The sequence below is a fragment of the Lottia gigantea genome (assembly GCF_000327385.1).
Source record: "Lottia gigantea unplaced genomic scaffold LOTGIsca_46, whole genome shotgun sequence".
Classification (NCBI taxonomy): domain Eukaryota; kingdom Metazoa; phylum Mollusca; class Gastropoda; family Lottiidae; genus Lottia; species Lottia gigantea.
The window spans coordinates 1,462,972-1,481,238 of record NW_008709614.1 but is presented as its reverse complement, the minus strand read 5'-3'; the positions used below and the strand labels follow the sequence as shown (position 1 = coordinate 1,481,238).

At 34.5% G+C, this 18,267-nt stretch overlaps 1 protein-coding gene across 1 annotated transcript in view; it reads left to right on the top strand.

The window, feature by feature from the left end:
* Positions 1–9,886: 9,886 nt before the first annotated feature.
* LOTGIDRAFT_150571 (hypothetical protein) overlaps positions 9,887–18,267 on the top strand; it is a 16,347-nt gene continuing 7,966 nt past the window's right edge. The window contains exons 1-4 of the mRNA XM_009061185.1: positions 9,887–10,006; positions 10,417–10,481; positions 12,580–12,648; positions 13,012–13,054. Coding sequence (XP_009059433.1) covers positions 9,935–10,006; positions 10,417–10,481; positions 12,580–12,648; positions 13,012–13,054 — 249 coding nt within the window. The 5' untranslated portion in view covers positions 9,887–9,934. The remainder of the gene's footprint in view (positions 10,007–10,416; positions 10,482–12,579; positions 12,649–13,011; positions 13,055–18,267) is intronic.

The window sequence follows — 18,267 nt, the reverse complement described above, 5'->3', positions numbered from 1 at the left end:
TATCATTTAATTGTTCATATTTTGAGTTACCGTGCATACTCTTTTTATTGGATATAATATTGTCGGCAAACATTGTTTTAAATTCTTATTTATGTTTTAAAATGCTGCTTAGGCCTATTGTTGTTCGACGTAAACTAAATTTCATAGCTAAAAATTTTGAAAACAAAAACGTAATAAAGAATGGTCAAGTTGCATATTTCTGTTCTATACTGTGTAATGAATGATACGAGTACTCATGTCATTTGGTCTACAGGCAATGACCGTGATCTTGAAGTGTTGGAGTACTTGGAGTTTTTTAAACTAGCCTAAGAAGGAAATCAATCGGGACCAGAAAATGATGTCGGAATACTCAGATGTCGGATATCACAGAGTACACTGTACATAAGCAGTAAGCTAAATCATAGATATTCTTAACCACGAAAATAACAAATTAGTATTATGAAATTGAATGGGGAAAAAAGACAAAATATGAAGAAATAGGAACTTGGTAGATAAGTATTTGAATAGTAATAATAAAAATAATGGTTGTAAATAACACTGGTGATGTGAAAAGTAATTATAATTACGGTCGTATATGATCAAATACCAAATTAAGTTGAACAGATTACATGGCACCATACTAATATATCATGATTGATATATGATTAATGCTAGTGCAAAATTTTGAAATATATATATGTATGCCAATATAGTATGTATAGAAATTATAGGATGGTTGGGGATAAAGTGGCACAACTACTTGCAAATAAAGAACATCAACACAATTCATGTTTTGGACATTGGGCATAAGCTAAAATAAATATCGAGATATAAGTAAGTCATGGTTAGAAAACATTCGCCAGGGTAAGACAGACGAAATCATCTTTTGCTCGTAATGATATTACCTAACAATCTCTGTGATGTGTGATATGAAAAAAAAAAACGGAAATAGGTTAGGCCTAATACATTGAAGTGTTATGGGTTGGGTATTTGGCATTGACTGGCTGATAAAAACTCATAAAGACACCAGTTCGACTAATTTACAATTGCTCAGAGATTCCAAGGTGTGAACCAAAATTTTAAGATTTAAATATTAATATACGCGTACTTATAAATTCTGGTAAGTTTCAAAATGATGTATAAATATAAATTTTAGGTAAAAAATATATTAGTTTTATAGGTTGATTGGGGATAACGTATCACAACAATATGTAAAATAAGGAAATCAGCACACTTAGTTTTGTTTTGTGTTTAATAAGCATAGCTAAACATTGAGATTTAAGTTAACAAAAGTCATAGTTAGAAAACATCATAATAATCGCCAGTACCATGTTATGCCTGAAGTAATGATAACACATGCGTATAGTATAAAGTTATAATTGAAATAGTTTTTGTTTGGAAAATGACTCTGGCTGACTACAAGCTTACAAACAAATATAAAGAACTCATGTTCAACTGGTGAATGATAATCAGGTAAATTAGGCCTAACTAACTGACCATCGCTCGGTGATTACAAGGAAACAGACAAATATTATAAATATTAATAATAGAATATCATACAAATTAAATCTAAAGAATTCCAAAACGCTTATTCAAAAAGAAAATATCTGGACTCATTCTATTAACCCTTAAAGGAACATTTAGACAGAATTTTGAGCTGCTCATCGAGACTTGGTGGATGTAATTACGTTTTACAGGACCTGCGCAATTATTTTGCCGTTTGTGAACCACACTTTAATGACACTTGGATGGTTAACGTTAGCGACTGTCATGTCCTCTGATATTCCCGTATTCTTAAGTTTTTTCCTATTTCGTAGAACCTTGTAGGCCTATCGATCATCACGTCTCACAAAACGAACTATAATGCTGCGTGGTTTGGAAATAGGTTGACCACTATGGGGATAGGTTTTGGGCCAACGCGATGGGCTGCACCCACAGTTAAATGTGTGTTGATGTTCAGTTTGTCTCTAAAAATGTTCATAACCAAATTGATAGTGATACAATCTTCACCAACAGATTCAGCCACACTTTAACCGTGTTTTTTGACTCGAGCTCAGCAGACTTTTCGAAGACGTATTGGAATTTATCATCAGTGGTTTTCATGAAATCAGACAATTTATTCTCTATAATTTTACATCGTTTATTTATGATTTGCTCAAAGTCCAAATTAATTTGTTTTGCAGCCGCACTTACTACAACTCAAACAGCATTTTGCAATAAGTTCAGTTTAAGTTTCTTGATTTATTAAAAACTAACCCTCATTAGCAGATGACGGATCAATCGTACTATTCTCGTGTGATGTTTTAACAAATTTAACAGGCGGGTATCAGATTCACTTGAAAAACTGGAATCGCTGTGGCGGACGTTTTTTTTCTGTTTGGACATAAAGTTAGTGTTTTTGGCAATGTAGTGGGCTACTATGAGAGTTTTATTCAAGGAGTAGTGATGAAGTCAAGCTTTTGTTGAGACATTTTCGTATTAGTGTTCATGATTAATATAGTTCACTGCGTAGTCTACTATTCAAACCTGAAATAGTATGAAATTGGCGTTTGTAAATTATATATAATGAAATAAAATACTTATGGCAGGATCCTCATTTGTACCTCTAAAAGTCACATCTAATTTATTCACATTCTAATCATTAAGTTATTGTTATTTACATAGTAAAGTGAGAGCTCCGCTTAACACGTCCTATCCTTTCAGCCATTTTGTTTTTAGTTAGAATCAATTAAACCTGGTGCGGTCGGTGTTAAGATGGCTGACGAGTCTCAATGAAAGCACTTGGGATATGATAGATCAGAGGGAGAAGGGGGAGTATTGTCACCCGAGAGGGGGAAAAATCTGAGTTAAATTTTCTAGAGGCATTTTTCCTCGGGAATCCGAATCTGGGAGGTGAAGTGCTGGGTCAGGGGGCGATTTTGAGTTATTCAAGGTCAAAGGTCACGAAAGGTCAAATAACGCAAAAAACGTTTAAAATTGAGAATTTAACTACAAAATGTGTACAAAATTCATTGATATCATCTAGAAATTGACAAAAGCCAATAAGTGTGAATCTGCACTATCTATAAGTCCAAATTCTTTGAGGTAATCCAGGTCTATTTTTATCTATGTGCTTCATCAACGAGTTCAACAAACAGAACTGGAGATACAGATTACTGCTCCAAACATCAAGGAGGAGCTGAAATGTTTCTGTGAAGACTGTAACACCATTTTGTTTTCGACATGCCTTCTTGGTCAACACCAAAACCATTCTTTTCTTAATATCGAAGACTCTAAAGACGTCATTTAAGAAAATAACAAATATCAGAAAGACAGTCTGAAACATAAGTTAGAAGAATTGAAAACAGTGAAGAATATAGCCGAGTATTCGTTGAATATCGACAAACAGCACTGAGTAGTTGCCAAGGCAGAACGTCAGAAAAATTACGATGAAAATCAGAACAAACTGAACACAGTACTCAGTAAAGGTCACGAAAGGTCCAAATAGGTCATGACATTGTGAAGATGCAGTTTGTAATAGCTTGACATTGTGAAGATGAAGTTTGTAATAGCTTGACATTATGAAGATGTAGTTTGTAATAGCTTGACATTGTGAAGATGAAGTCTGTGATAGTTTGACATTGTGAAGATGTAGTTTGTAATAGATTGACATTGTGAAGATGAAGTTTGTAATAGCTTGACATTGTGAAGATGAAGTTTGTAATAGCTTGACATTGTGAAGATGTAGTTTGTAATAGCTTGATATTGTGAAGATGAAGTTTGTAATAGCTTGACATTGTGAAGATGTAGTTTGTAATAGCTTGACATTGTGAAGATGTAGTTTGTAATAGATTGACATTATGAAGATGAAGTCTGTGATAGTTTGACATTGTGAAGATGAAGTTTGTAATAGTTTGACATTGTGAAGATGTAGTTTGTAATAGCTTGATATTGTGAAGATGAAGTTTGTAATAGCTTGACATTGTGAAGATGAAGTTTGTAATAGCTTGACATTGTGAAGATGTAGTTTGTAATAGATTGACATTGTGAAGATGAAGTTTGTAATAGCTTGACATTGTGAAGATGTAGTTTGTAATAGCTTGATATTGTGAAGATGAAGTTTGTAATAGCTTGACATTGTGAACATTACAATAAATTAAAATAACAATATGCATATATTTAGAACACCATCTATTTAGCTAATACGATTCTAGTCTTACTTAATCAAATAATTACATGTTCAAATACAAAATAAATTCAAAGTTTTAAAACATTTTCAGGAGAATGATCCACTAAATCCAGAAATACAAGGCAACTCTCGGTGGTTTTTATAATTTTAAGAAACTAACATCATTGGCATGATTTATTAGTCTATCTCTCGAATATTTTGAAATTCTACAAATTTTACTTCATTAAAGGGACGGATGTGCCTTCAATTCCATGTGTGTCCAATTCAATTCTGCGTTTGAATGCCAAAATGATGACTCGTCATGTTAAGATTATACTCTGTGATATATAGAAAAGACATATATAGATAAAGTGAGTAAAACTCACAAGGTATTTTTGAAGGAAATATGCAATTTTCGTACATTTCTAGTACTTCTGAAGACTATTTACATATTTTCAAGACTAAAATCAACCCTCTAAAATGGCACATCTGTCCCTTAATCAAAACTGGAGGTATAAATCTAGAAATGCTGGAGAAACTTTATATTTCTATTACCATAGGATTGGAGATCAAACAGGGTGTTTTTTAGTTGTCAAGGGAAACTATGGTGGATTGTTAACTGGTCTTCGGATTTTATTTATTACGTTGTTCAGTTTTCGGGTTTATAAAAACATGAAATAAGAGATTCGATTATATCATAACGTACCATAAAGATTATTGCATTGTTCAGCATTCAAAATCAAAATGGATGGGAATGTAGAAGAGTTTGAATGTGCTGTATGTCTTGGACCATTCCAGGAACCTAAATTATGGGATTGTCATCATACATTTTGTAGGAAGTGTCTGGAAGACCTAGTTAGTTCCAATTTGGTGGGTAGCTGCAACGCCATCAAATGTGTAACAAAATCAGCAAAATTCCTGATGGCGGGGTGAGGAAGTTTTCAACAAATTTTTATCTATCTGCTCCATCAACGAGTTCAACAAACAGAACAGGAGATACAGATTACTGCTCCAAACATCCTAAGGAGGAGCTGAAATGTTTCTGTGAAGACTGTAACACCATTTTGTTTTCGACATGCCTTCTTGGTCAACACCAAAACCATTCTTTTCTTAATATCGAAGACTCTAAAGACGTCATTTAAGAAAATAACAAATATCAGAAAGACAGTCTGAAACATAAGTTAGAAGAATTGAAAACAGTGAAGAATATAGCCGAGTATTCGTTGAATATCGACAAACAGCACTGAGTAGTTGCCAAGGCAGAACGTCAGAAAAATTACGATGAAAATCAGAACAAACTGAACACTGTACTCAGTAAAGTGAATACCCTGAAATCTCGGATAGAGAAAGATAGTCGACCTATGTTTTCTCCCCCCGTGTCTGACGTCCTTAGTATTGCATATACAGCGTGCTAACTATATTGCTAGAATGTGGCGGCTGTCTGATCGAGTCAGGGCTACATCATACGTCAGTACGTCAGTGAGTTCGTCACTCCGTCAATGAGTTCGCCACTCCGTCAATGAGTTCGTCACTACGTCAGTGAGTTTGCCACTCCGTCACTGGAGTCCATCAATACGTCGATACTACCTTACAATTTTATAACTTTTGTTTTTAATAAGTTCTTAAACGATCTTTTACCACCTCCAGATAAACGTGGGAAACATGCTCCGACACATAAAATGAGTGATAATACCAAAAAACCTCATTACAGATCACATTAACCCTTTCCACCCTGCCATCAGCCATTACAGACGCGAACACGCCCCTCATAGGAAATATTTATCCCCTGAACTCTCCATTAAAGAAATGCATGATGATTTCAAGACAAAGGATCCAGGAATTGCTTGCTATGAGACTTATCGAAAGTTTGTCTCTGCAATGAATATCAGCTTTGCTAAGCTTGGAGAAGAAGAATGTGAAGACTGCATCCTCTTCGAACAACACATTCATAATAATCCGGATACAGCACAGTGTAGTGTATGCCAAAACCACGCAGTTCATCTTTCTAGAGCTACTATCATCGTTTTCATATTCGTTAGTATTTAGCTCACCTGTTACATCTACTACTTTTTATACGCCAACATGATATGGGGGACGTATATTGTCGTCACCCATGTCCGTCCATCCGCCCGAGTATGAGTGTTCAATTTTTAGCTCGTAAACACTCTAGAAGGGACAATTCTTGGCGGATTTTGACGAAACTTGGCATGAGTGCTCGTAATCACCCAAGGATGAACCCTATTAAAATCAGAAGAATCGAAAAATATTTTGTATGAGTTATTGCCCGTTATCTTGAAAACGCGTTCAATTTTTAGCTCGTAAACACTTTAGAAGGCACAATTCTTGATGGATTTTGACGAAACTTGGCATGAGTGTTTGTTAACAACCAAAGATAAACCCTATTGAAAATCAGAAAAATCGAAAAATATTTAGTAAGAGTTATTGCCCTTGATCTTGAAACGCGTTCAATTTTTAGCTTGTAAACACTCCGGATGGCACAATTCTTGATGGATTTTGACAAAATTTGGTGTGAGTGTTTAATCACCCAAGGATGAACCCTATTGAAAATCAGAAGAATCTAAAAATATTTAGTAAAAGTTATTTCCATTGTTCTTGAAAAAGCGGTCAATATTTAGCTCGTAAACACTCTAGAAGGCACAATTCTTGACGGATTTTGACGAAACTTGGTGTGAGTGTTCGTAATCACCCAAGGATGAACCCTATTGAAAATCAGAAGAATTGAAAAATATTTAGTATGAGTTATTGCCCTCAAATTTAGCTCTTAAACACTAAAAGGCATGATTCTTGCTGGATTTTGACAAAACTTGGTTTTATTATTCAGTCCCGCTGAAGATTGAATGTTTGCTTTCTAAAAATTGAACACGTTTTCAAGAACAAGGGAAATAACTCATACTCAATATTATTCAGTATCGCCCTAAAGAGTTCAAAAGAAGTGTATGACTGAAGGTTAAATATTTCATACTGGTGATTGTTACTGTACTGCTAAATATTTTTATTCAAAATCAAAGCTGCCAGTGGGCGTATATTACCTTGAATGGCAAGCTATCTTGTAAAATTGAAATAGAACTGCCCCTCGTCCGCAAAAACATTCAACTGCAGTAATACGTCAAGTTGTTGATGTACATTTCGGTGGGTTCGTTTTGCCACATTGCCCAACTTGCCGCATCGTGCCAACTGCACAAAAACGACTTGTGAAACGAAACTAAAGGTTTCTGATAAAATCCGGAATGGCCATTTGTTTCACTTGAAACGAAATATTTCAATCTGTTGTCCCGCGTCGAGTTTCTTTTTATTTATAATTTGGACCTGTTAGGGAAATCGAAACTACAGTTTCAAGACTTTCGTACTGTGCCTTTTTACAGAGTCATACTTTTCGCTATTATGTTGACAATACTGAGTTTTTAAAATATAACCTCCCCACTCACGGTTTTAGATTCCGCAATACTTATTTTCCTGTGGATCCATCCGATGTTTGAACTATCATTTTTTCTAAACAATCGCAGGTTGGTCTATTTTTGTCTGCCACCAGGAGATTCTGGGACTTATCTGGAACCATTGGGGGCTGAGCCACTGCCGAATTAAAGGGCACATCTAATACGAGAATTCTAAACTTCTCCTCGCTTGATAATTCTGATTTACTATTCAGAAGATTTTTACTTTCAGACATTTCAGTGGCCATTTTTTCTAGCACGTAGGTGACGTTATAGGCACTCAGTAGAGGGACATAACTCTTGCAAGTTATGACCAATATTTTATTTATTGTCTTGTTTCGTTTTATGGATTTGTGTATTTTGTATTACGGTTCTGATCGTCTGTGTGGGAGCTGCGGTGGCTCAGTGAGTTAGACGCTTGCTCGCTAACCTGAAGGCCCTGCAGAAAAGTAGGGCGTAACACTCCATTCATTTCATTTCATTTCATTTTTAACCTGAAGGTCCAGGGTTTAATCCCGACATAGGTCGAGATAATACCTTCGGATTTTTCAACCCGGTTTCTCCCTGTCAGTGATGCAGGTTAGAGGGGCTGATATGGAAAAGGCGTCTAGTCGTTCGGATGGGACAATAAACCGAGGCCCCATGTGCTACAGGCTGTGTACGTTAAAGATCCCTCGACAGTTGGAAATCGAAAAAGAGCAGGCTAATGCCGCTGTCCTGGCAAAATTTCCCTCATCGCACCCTGCATGGCGTTGCCCGTCTGGGCAGAATAGAATAGTAGGACGTAAATTCCATTCATTTCATTTCATTTTCTGAGCGTGTGTACTTGATAATGATTTTATTCCAGATTTTACCATTTTGTAACTATAGTTTCGATTTCCCTAACAAGTCCAAATTATAAATAAAAGAGATTAAAATATTCCGTTTCATGTTAAACAACTGGCCATTCCGGATTTTATCAGAAACCTTTAGTTTCGTTTTACAAGTCGTTTTTTTGCAGTTGGGAACGATGGGGCTTGTTGGGCAATGTGGCAAAGCGAACCCACCGTGTATATTTTGACCATAGAGTTAGGTAGGTAGGTAGATGACAAGTTAACGTTCGCTTCCAGCGGATGTTGATATTGCAAAACTAGGTAGCTGTTGGTAGTCGTGGTAGCGACAGCTGGTAGTTGGATTGGTTCAAATTGGATGATTCTGTGTTGCTGGTTTGGATTGTCGATAATTCGTTAGATCTGGTCGGGTCGAATGACATGACGGTGAGACTCGGCCCTGGATAGTGTGGCGTGAGTTACTTGATCTCCTTCATTCTTCCAAACTCGTTCTGATCATGATATTTCTTGTTGATTGGTAGCCCAGTCGAATCCATACAGTTATATAATTAGTTACCTATATTTATACTGTCTCTATGATATAAAGTCACGTGGCGTCAAAAAACTTTATCGGCAAGTGACGAACTCCGAAATGACGTATTATAAGAACCTTTGCGATAGTGACGTCATAAAAAGCACTGTAAAGGACATTAGCTATCAGTAATGTTCCCCCTAATGGCCTATACAAAAAAAAAAAAAATCTCTATCTATTTAAAAACTAACAAACGAAAAGCTAAATACTTGTACCACCACTTCCTATAGCCTAACAATTTTCTTTTAAAAATTTGATTTTTATACGTTTTTTTCCCCAAAATATAATGTACCGAATCTAGGCCTATATATTAATTTATCCAAATTTTATTGGAGAACACTCACAGAAGAGCCGAAGGATGTTTGTGTCTATGGCGCCTCCACAGACTTGTTGCATATTTTGAATCTTAACCTTGACCATTGCCTCCTCATTAAGTCACTAGTAGACCGAAACATCTGTCTCTATTCCAGCCTCTGATAGCTATTTGAAAAGATGGTGTAGAGCTGACAACTGTCAAAATATCCATGTTTCGGAATTGGTAGAATAGGCCGGCCTTGATTTAATAGTGGGTCTAATTTACTTGAGGAGAAAAGATTTATGGAGGTGGAATAATTAGTTCTTTTACTATTTTCCACTTTTTTCTATTCCAAAAGTTATACATGTATATGGATGATTAATGCACTAATATTGTACAATTGACTTTACTCTGGCTTTAAGCTTATATCTGTGAAAGTAAGCCTACTGCATCATAAAGAGCTTTACTTTAACGGGACGCTGATAGCATCAATTTACACACGTACTTGAAAATTAGTGCTATGCTATGATACCATCAGTTTCTCCGAACACTAACAATTTAGAAAAACCTCACTACAGTCCCTTTCAATTTCATGCAACAACCGGTCCCTGGGATGAGCCAATCAAGAGTGAACGTAGGAAATATCCATCGTAAGAAACCATGTCGTTTTCAGAGAAACCTTCGAATCCTAATAACCCAATAGTCTTCTTTGATATAAAGATTGGTACAGTGGTGAGCATTTATTGCATGTATTGGGTTTATCACTAGACGTTGATATAGTAATTGTATAGGAATTGTGATAATATAATTTTGTACTGAAGTGAAACTAGTTCGACATGGCATTGCTCATTGTTTACTATTTTCAGCGGGAGTAGAACTGATAATTTTTCGATAGCGAAATTTTGCAAACACAAAAAATGTGCTAAAAAATTTGTATTGAATTTAGTTGATGACATGACATTATCCAACTGGCTTTGTAGAACCACAGATATGATGGTTTTATTATAGATAATGCTATTATCGATGATGAAGCAAAGGGAGCCAACTCTCCTGGTATTCTGCTGACGCTACTACATACAACATCAAAGTAATAGACTTAAGCCTATAAAACTACAACTTTCATTGTGGAATTCATATTTCAGGAGGCAGGCAGAATACAATTTGAATTATTTGCAGATTCAGTTCCAAAAACAGCACAAAATTTCAGGTAAGCCAATGATGATAAATGTTGCTGTAAAATATTACTATGTAACTCCTTAAAGTGATAGATAGAGTCTTAGAATGAACATACACACAGTGTCAGTGGTGTAACCTATTTTCGTGCATATAAGGATTCAACACCGAATTTCGTCAAAGTTAAAAAAAACGAAAAATAATTTTTATGTCTTAGATGTTTCCTCAGATATTCTACAAAATTAAAATTGGTTTGTTTCGATTTTCTTTATGAATCCTTCACTTTGACCCATATTTCATGAGCAACCAACTCGGCAACCACGGCAAAATGCGTCACCTATTTTCGTGTACAATGTTTGATCTATAAATAAGTCTAGAAAAACATGTTGTATGGATACCCGGTGGTATAATTAACTTCTCTTAGTATTTATCTTTAATATCAATTCATTATAACTAACGTGACAATTCCTTCAAAGAACCACGATTTTAAAAAAAAATAGTGACTGACAAAATAAGATACGTAGCGTGATTTATTGCTAAAGAACACTGAAACAACATAAGGATATGGCCCACTTTGTGTTCCATAGAAATTTTCTGCTGACACGGAATCAGCTAGTTGATCACGTGACTTCATTCATTGGACTACATTCTAGTAGATGACACTTGGAATTCCGATTACCTCTTGGGATTATAAGGAAATTCGGCCGATAAAAAATGGTGACGTTTGGTAATAACTGAAATCGGCCATTTTGTATTTGTCAAAGTATACATTAATACATTTTACCTTGCTTGAAACTACTGGATTCATTCTACTACCGGTAGCTGATATTGTAGAGATAACCCATGTTTATCAAAACAAGCAAATGCGGAGGTCAAGCGAGGTCGCACATGTCAATATGAGTATATATTAATCAGTTACCTTATCTGGTGTCATTAAGTTAAACAACAAAATCCCTGCAAAATCTGGAAAATTGGAAAATTCATAAGACTAAGTAATTATTGAAAAATGCTTAATCTTTATTTTAAGCATTTTTCAATAGTTAATTGCATATTTATGGATAATTACTATTTTTTTGGATTTATCGTATTATATAAAGATCCTTGTTATGTTATTTATAACACCAGGTATATCTACTGGCTCGCCAAGTTTAAAATTCTATAATTTTATGTTAATTCTAAGACGTAGTATCACTTTAAGTTAAATGGCTTAAACCAGCATCTTGTGGATTAGTAAATGTCATTGCATTGGACTGTAGTAATGATCAATCATTGAAACAATGGACGTCGATTTTTTAATGAGTAATTGTTTGATAATGTCAATAGCTTTACTGATAAATAATCTGGAGTTGCTGGTTTTATAGTGATTAGGGTGATTGAAAGTAACAAGTTACTATTCAATAAAAGGCGCTGGCACAGGGTTAAAGTTTTGTTTACATCTATTGTGGTGTAAATATTTAGTAAACTAAGTAATAGAAATTAATTTTGAAAGATAGACCTTGTAGGTTAATAAGCTATAGATAAGAAGCTTTAGGACCGCATTTTAATGCAGTTTTGTAGTTTAGAGGGGGGAACTGTTTGCCAATTTCCTTTTATAGATAATAGTGTTTCGGTCGGGACTTTTCAAATATGTCAGTTAAGAACAGATGGGGGTTTGGAGGGTTTTTCACTGTATTACAACTACAAAGCATTTGGGATATTTTTCAAGGCTTTGACTCAGATGAAAAATACTGAGTTTGATACAAAAGGCTACCGTAGCCTGAAATTCTAACTTCCTTGTTGTTTGTGGTTTTATATTGAAAGATAGCTTGCCAGGCAAGGTAATATACGCCCACTGGCAGCTGTGATTTTGAATAAAAATATTTAGCAGTACAGTAACAATCACCAGTATGAAATATTCAACCTTCAGTCATACACTTCTTTTGAACTCTTTAGGGCGATACTGAATAATACTGAGTATGAGTTATTGCCCTTGTTCTTGAAAACATGTTCAATTTTTAGATCATGAAAACTCTAGAAGGCAAATATTCAATCTTCACCTCGTACTGAATAATAAAACCAAGTTCTCTATCTCTCTCTCTCTCTCTCTCTCTCTCAAAAACAAGTATTTAGACCACAAGATGTTTTATTTGCAGACAGTTTTGTACAGGTGAACATAGAAGAGATGGTGTTCCAATTGGTTACAAAGGATCAGTTTTTCATAGGTAATATCTCCTCTAATTCAATTCTCATATATGGTATTGATGATGACACAGTGGCATATGAATATTATAGTTTATTAATAGCAATGGGCCACTTGAAGCTACTAGCGTAGATTTAAATAGTTAGAGTGATGGGTTTACAGTCTAGGAGGAATGCTGCTGACTGGAATAAAGAAAACAATTTTTTTCCAGAATATCAAAGCTAAAACTTATGATATTAATACTTTGACAGTAAATGGTTTGGAGGAATATAATTCAAGTTATCAATATATCAAGATCTCATCCTATGTGATTAGAAGAGGATGACCTAACTCCTGTAATTAGGCCATGCCTTATGTAACGAATTAATAAATGTTTCATTCATAGGGTAATAAAAGAATTTATGGTACAAGGTGGTGATTTTGTGAAGGTAAGATAAAAGGATATTCTAAATAATTTTGTTATCAGCAGTTGAGAACAGTACTGTATCGGTTATTGCAGTGCGTTCTTCTTTTTGGTGATATATCACACTTGATATTTTGATAAAAATTGCGCGTTTTAAAAATTGAAAATTTTGTACTAACTTCTATAGTAACTGTGCGTAAAATCACGGTGTCTATAATTTACCGACAGTCACTGTTGCCCTAAAAAAAAGTTTAACTACGAATATCTCATGATCTAATGATTGTAAAGACTTGAAATTTTGAACATTATTTAACAATGTAGACATCATCACAGACAAATTAAAATTTTGGAAGTGGGCGTGGCACATCCGGTGTGCATTTGCCTTTACCTGAAATATTTGCAATTGTTATAACTCTCATAGTTTTCAATTGTCACCCTAGAAATTTTGCATGAAAATAGATCACTGCTTAGAACAATTTGTGATAAGATTACAGTTGTTTGCATTCTTTACTTTAAAAAAGGGAATAGGTTTAACAATTTTATAAATTTTCATTTTTGATCTTTAACATGAATGACCTTGACCTTTGCATGGTCAAAGGTCATTGACTAAGGATGACCATTCTTACTTTGATCTTTGATATCCGATATATACTTCCGGTTTTGCAGACGTCCAAAACAGCAATTTTCGAAACTTCAAAGGCTCATATTACTTTTATTTGACATTTGTTGACCTTTTGACCTGAACAAAGGTTGTTGCCCCATACGAGATATATCCGATAATATCTTCACTTTTGTTGTGCATTGTTAACTTCCGGTACTACAGCAATTTGAAAATCGCGATTTTTAACTTTGAAGAGCTCTGTCACGTGACCTAATTAACATATAACAAAATTTCTTATATATTCTTAGAGTGCATGATCTCTCCTTTTTGGCGATATATCACACTTGATATTTTGATCAAAATTGAGCGTTTTAAAAATTGAAAATTTTGTACTGACTTTTATAGTAACTGTGCGTAAAATCACGGTGTCTATAATTTACCGACAGTCACCGTTGCCCTAAGAAAAAGTTTAACTACAAATATCTCATGATCTAATGATCTAATCTATTTTGATTAAAATTGAATTTGAAAATTTTGTATTGACTTCTATAGTAACGTTGCGTAATTTTAACGGTTTCTATAATCCACCGACAGTCACCGTTGCCTTAGAAAACTTTTAACTACGAATATCTCATGATCTAATGATACACTGGACATTTTGAACATTATTTGACATTGTACACATTATTACAGACAACAAAAATTTTGCAGTGGGCGTGGCAAATCCGGGTTACTTTTACCTTTACCATAAATAATTCAAATTGTTATAACTCGAAAAGTTTGCATTTTTCACCATCGAAATTTTACAAAGAATTAAAGCACTATTTGGGACAATATCTGATAGAGTTACATTTTGTTTAGGCTTTTTACTTTAAAAAAGGGAATTTACAAATGATAAAATTTTGATATTTTGACCATTTACATGCATAATCTTGGTCTTTAGAAGGTCAAAGGTTATTCATCTACGATGTCCATTCATACTTTTATCTTTGATGTCCGACATATATTAACGCTTTTACAAATGTCCCAAAACAGCAATTTTAAACACTTTTAAGGCTTATATTCTCTTATTTGACCTCTGTTGACCTCTTGGTCGAAACACAAATTATTGTACCTTTCCAAAAATATTTTCATTTTTGTTGTGCGAATTGAACTTTTAAAGTTACAGCTATTTGAAAATTTGACTTTTTACTACCGAATGTTAACACCTTTTAGTACCGAATGGTATCAAATTCATGCGTCTTTTCACTACCGAACGGTAAACGGTTTAAACGATTTTTTCTACTATTGAACGTTTACATGCTTTTCTTTCCGGTAAGAAATCCCATTGTGACTTTAAAATGCAACATTTTATCGATGTATCAGGTTGGATGCGCACTGCTTCGGTACCGTTATAACGGTTCTATTTTTTTTTTTTGCAGGGCATTCGTAAAACGAACGCCCTGCATTGTTTTCTAACTGTTTATTTTTTATTTTTTTTTCTTCATCCCGGGAGCTTAGTTCTCGGAAACGGCAACGGGTACGGCAAAACGGATTTCACCATGTTTTCTAACCTGTGGAGAATTGTGGAATGAATGTAAAACGAAAATTTTCTGAGCAACATGAAGCGACGTTAGCAACAAACAGAAAATCGCCTCTAGAGGGCATGTTTATCAACCGATTTTGATAGGGTTTCTTTCATTGTATTTCTTGTAACAAAGGGCAAATGATAGCAGTTAAAAATTTTTGATTTTCGAAAATTCGTTGCATACTTTTTTTTTGCCGAAATTAATCGAAAAATACTATTTCGGTTGTTATTTGGCGGATTGACTTGAAACTTACATGGTGTAGACCGCCAACAAAGTGGAATAAAAGCACACATTCAAAATTTTTTCATTACTTCCGGTTTCGATGTTAGCACTTCCGGTGGAATTGATTTATGTCAAAAGTAACATATGCATTATATTACCAGCCCTAATACAAACCTTTTAAACTAAAAAAAATCGTACCGGAAGTAACATGTTTGTCGCCATATTGGTTTGCCTCATTTTTGCCCAAATCGATTCCCAGAATTCATTTTCAATCCGATTTGCGTAACGTTTGTGTCAAACGATCTGTTTAATGTTTGTCTACAAATGATAGGAAGCATAATTTTGATTTTCGGTTTTGCCTTTTTTGTAGGACCGGATAGTTTTTTTCAAAGTTTGAAGGCGTATATCTCATGACCTTGACCTTTGATGACCTTCATATTTACTGTGATGATAATTTGTGACCTTGTCTATCTGATGACCTTTTGACCTTTGGGGTCAGATACCTATTTCCGATCTTACAGGGGTCTAAATATGGACCATTTTGAGCCTTTAAAGTGCTCTATCTCGGTCCCTAAAAGAGATATGGCAATAATTCTTTCGATTTTGTAATGTAGAGATTCTCAGCTTTCCATAGATATATAACATGCATACCTTACATGCAAATTCAAAACTCCATTCACTTAACATGGGACTATTATTAGATAAATCGGCTAATTAGATTAACCTGGCTGTCAACCCAAACAGAAATCAAATTTTAAGTTGTTTTAAAGATGCCCTCCCTTTTATATTTCTTAAAAATGATCTTTGTCCAGTTATGGTATAAAATTAAGCTTTCAGGTGGATTGAATCATGTCATAGTTTAGTTTAAGCTCACGGCAGCATATTGAAGGTATACCTCCACTTAATTTACCAACTTTCTTATTTACTATCCGATTTTCATCAAACTTGGTATGTATGTGTTTAATCAAATTCTAAATTTGATGGAAATATCGAATTTGCGTAGTGCGCATGCGCATTGCCAACTTTCTTATTTACTATCCGATTTTCATCAAACTTGGTATGTATGTGTTTAATCAAATTCTAAATTTGATGGAAATATCGAATTTGTGTAGTGCGCATGCGCATTGCCAACTTTCTTATTTACTATCCGATTTTCATCAAACTTGGTATGTATGTGTATAATCAAATTCTAAATTTGATGAAAATATCGAATTTGCGTAGTGCGCATGCGCATTGCCAACTTTCTTATTTACTATCCGATTTTCATCAAACTTGGTATGTATGTGTTTAATCAAATTCTAAATTTGATGGAAATATCGAATTTGCGTAGTGCGCATGCGCATTGCCAACTTTCTTATTTACTATCCGATTTTCATCAAACTTCAAACTATGTTTGTGTATAAATTAGAACAGTTCTAGTTGCAGGGGGTTCGTAAGCGAACACCCTGCTTTGTTTTCGTAACGATTATTTTTTTTTCGTCAACTAGGGAGCTTATTTCTCGGAACCAGAAATAGGTACGACAAAACGGACTAAATGACGTTTTCTAACTCGTGGCTATTCACGTATTAAATGTAAAACGAAAATGTTCTGCGCAACCTGAAGTGAGATAGCAAAAAAACCGGAAATGGACTGTAGAGGGCGTATTTATCGTTCGATTTTTCTCGGGTTTCCTTTATTATAATTCTTAGTACAAAGGACATATGATAGCAGTTGAAAACATTCAATTTTCCAAAATTCGTTCGATACTTTTTTATGTCGAAATTAATCGATAAAATGCTATTTCGGTTGCTTTTTGACGGATCGATTTGAAATTTTTATGATGTAGGCCGTCGGTATGGGCAAATAATTCTGCATAGTCAAAAAATGTTTATCACTTCCGGTTTCGATATTAGTACTTCCGGTGGCATCACTTCCGGTGAAATTGAGTTATGTCAGTAATGACATATGCATAAGCTTAGTGTCACTAATACAAAGTGTTACAACTAAAAAATTCGTACCAGAAGTAACATATAGGTCGCCATATTGGTTTGCCTCAATATGCAAAACTTGCTATTTTGGAGCTATTTATTATCTGATTTGAACGATTTTGGTGTTAAATGATAGAATTAACGTTTATCTAAAACTTGTTGAGGACAGAATTTTGATTTTCGGTTTTGCCTTTTTTGTACGACCGGATATTTTTTTTCAAAGTTTGAAGGCGTATATCTCATGACCTTGACCTTTGGTGACCTTCATATTTACTATGATGATAAATTGTGACCTTGAATATCTGATGACCTTTTGACCTTTGGGGTCAGACAACCATTTTCGATTTTATAGGGGTTTAAAAATGGTCCATTTTGAACCTTTGCAGTGCTGTATCTCGTAGCCTAATAGTGATATAGCAATAATTCTTTCGAATTCATAATGCTGAGATTCTGAGCTTTCCAGTGATATACAACATGTCTATGTAACATGCATATTTAAAAATTATATTCGTTTAACATTGTGGTATCAAATTTAAGTTGGTTAATGAGATGTCAGTATAGATAAAATTCCTGAGTTTGACATGTCCGTTAAAGTACCATTCTCCCCAATTTCTATCAGAAAGTTCGTCAACTCCAGGCACTTTTGGATATTTGCATTTAGAGATGCAGAAAAGTACTTACATCCATGTAATTGCAATAGACCAACTTCGTATGTACCCGAATGTCGTAACACGCCCTGCATCAGTACTGTTATTAGTACAGTTCTAGTTTTTTTTTTTTTGTCTACTTCTGGTCACGCTCCCCAGCCAAAACTGCACATGTCACACATTGTCTGACACTATTATTTCTTATACTTTGCGTGTCGCTACTGTTAAATTA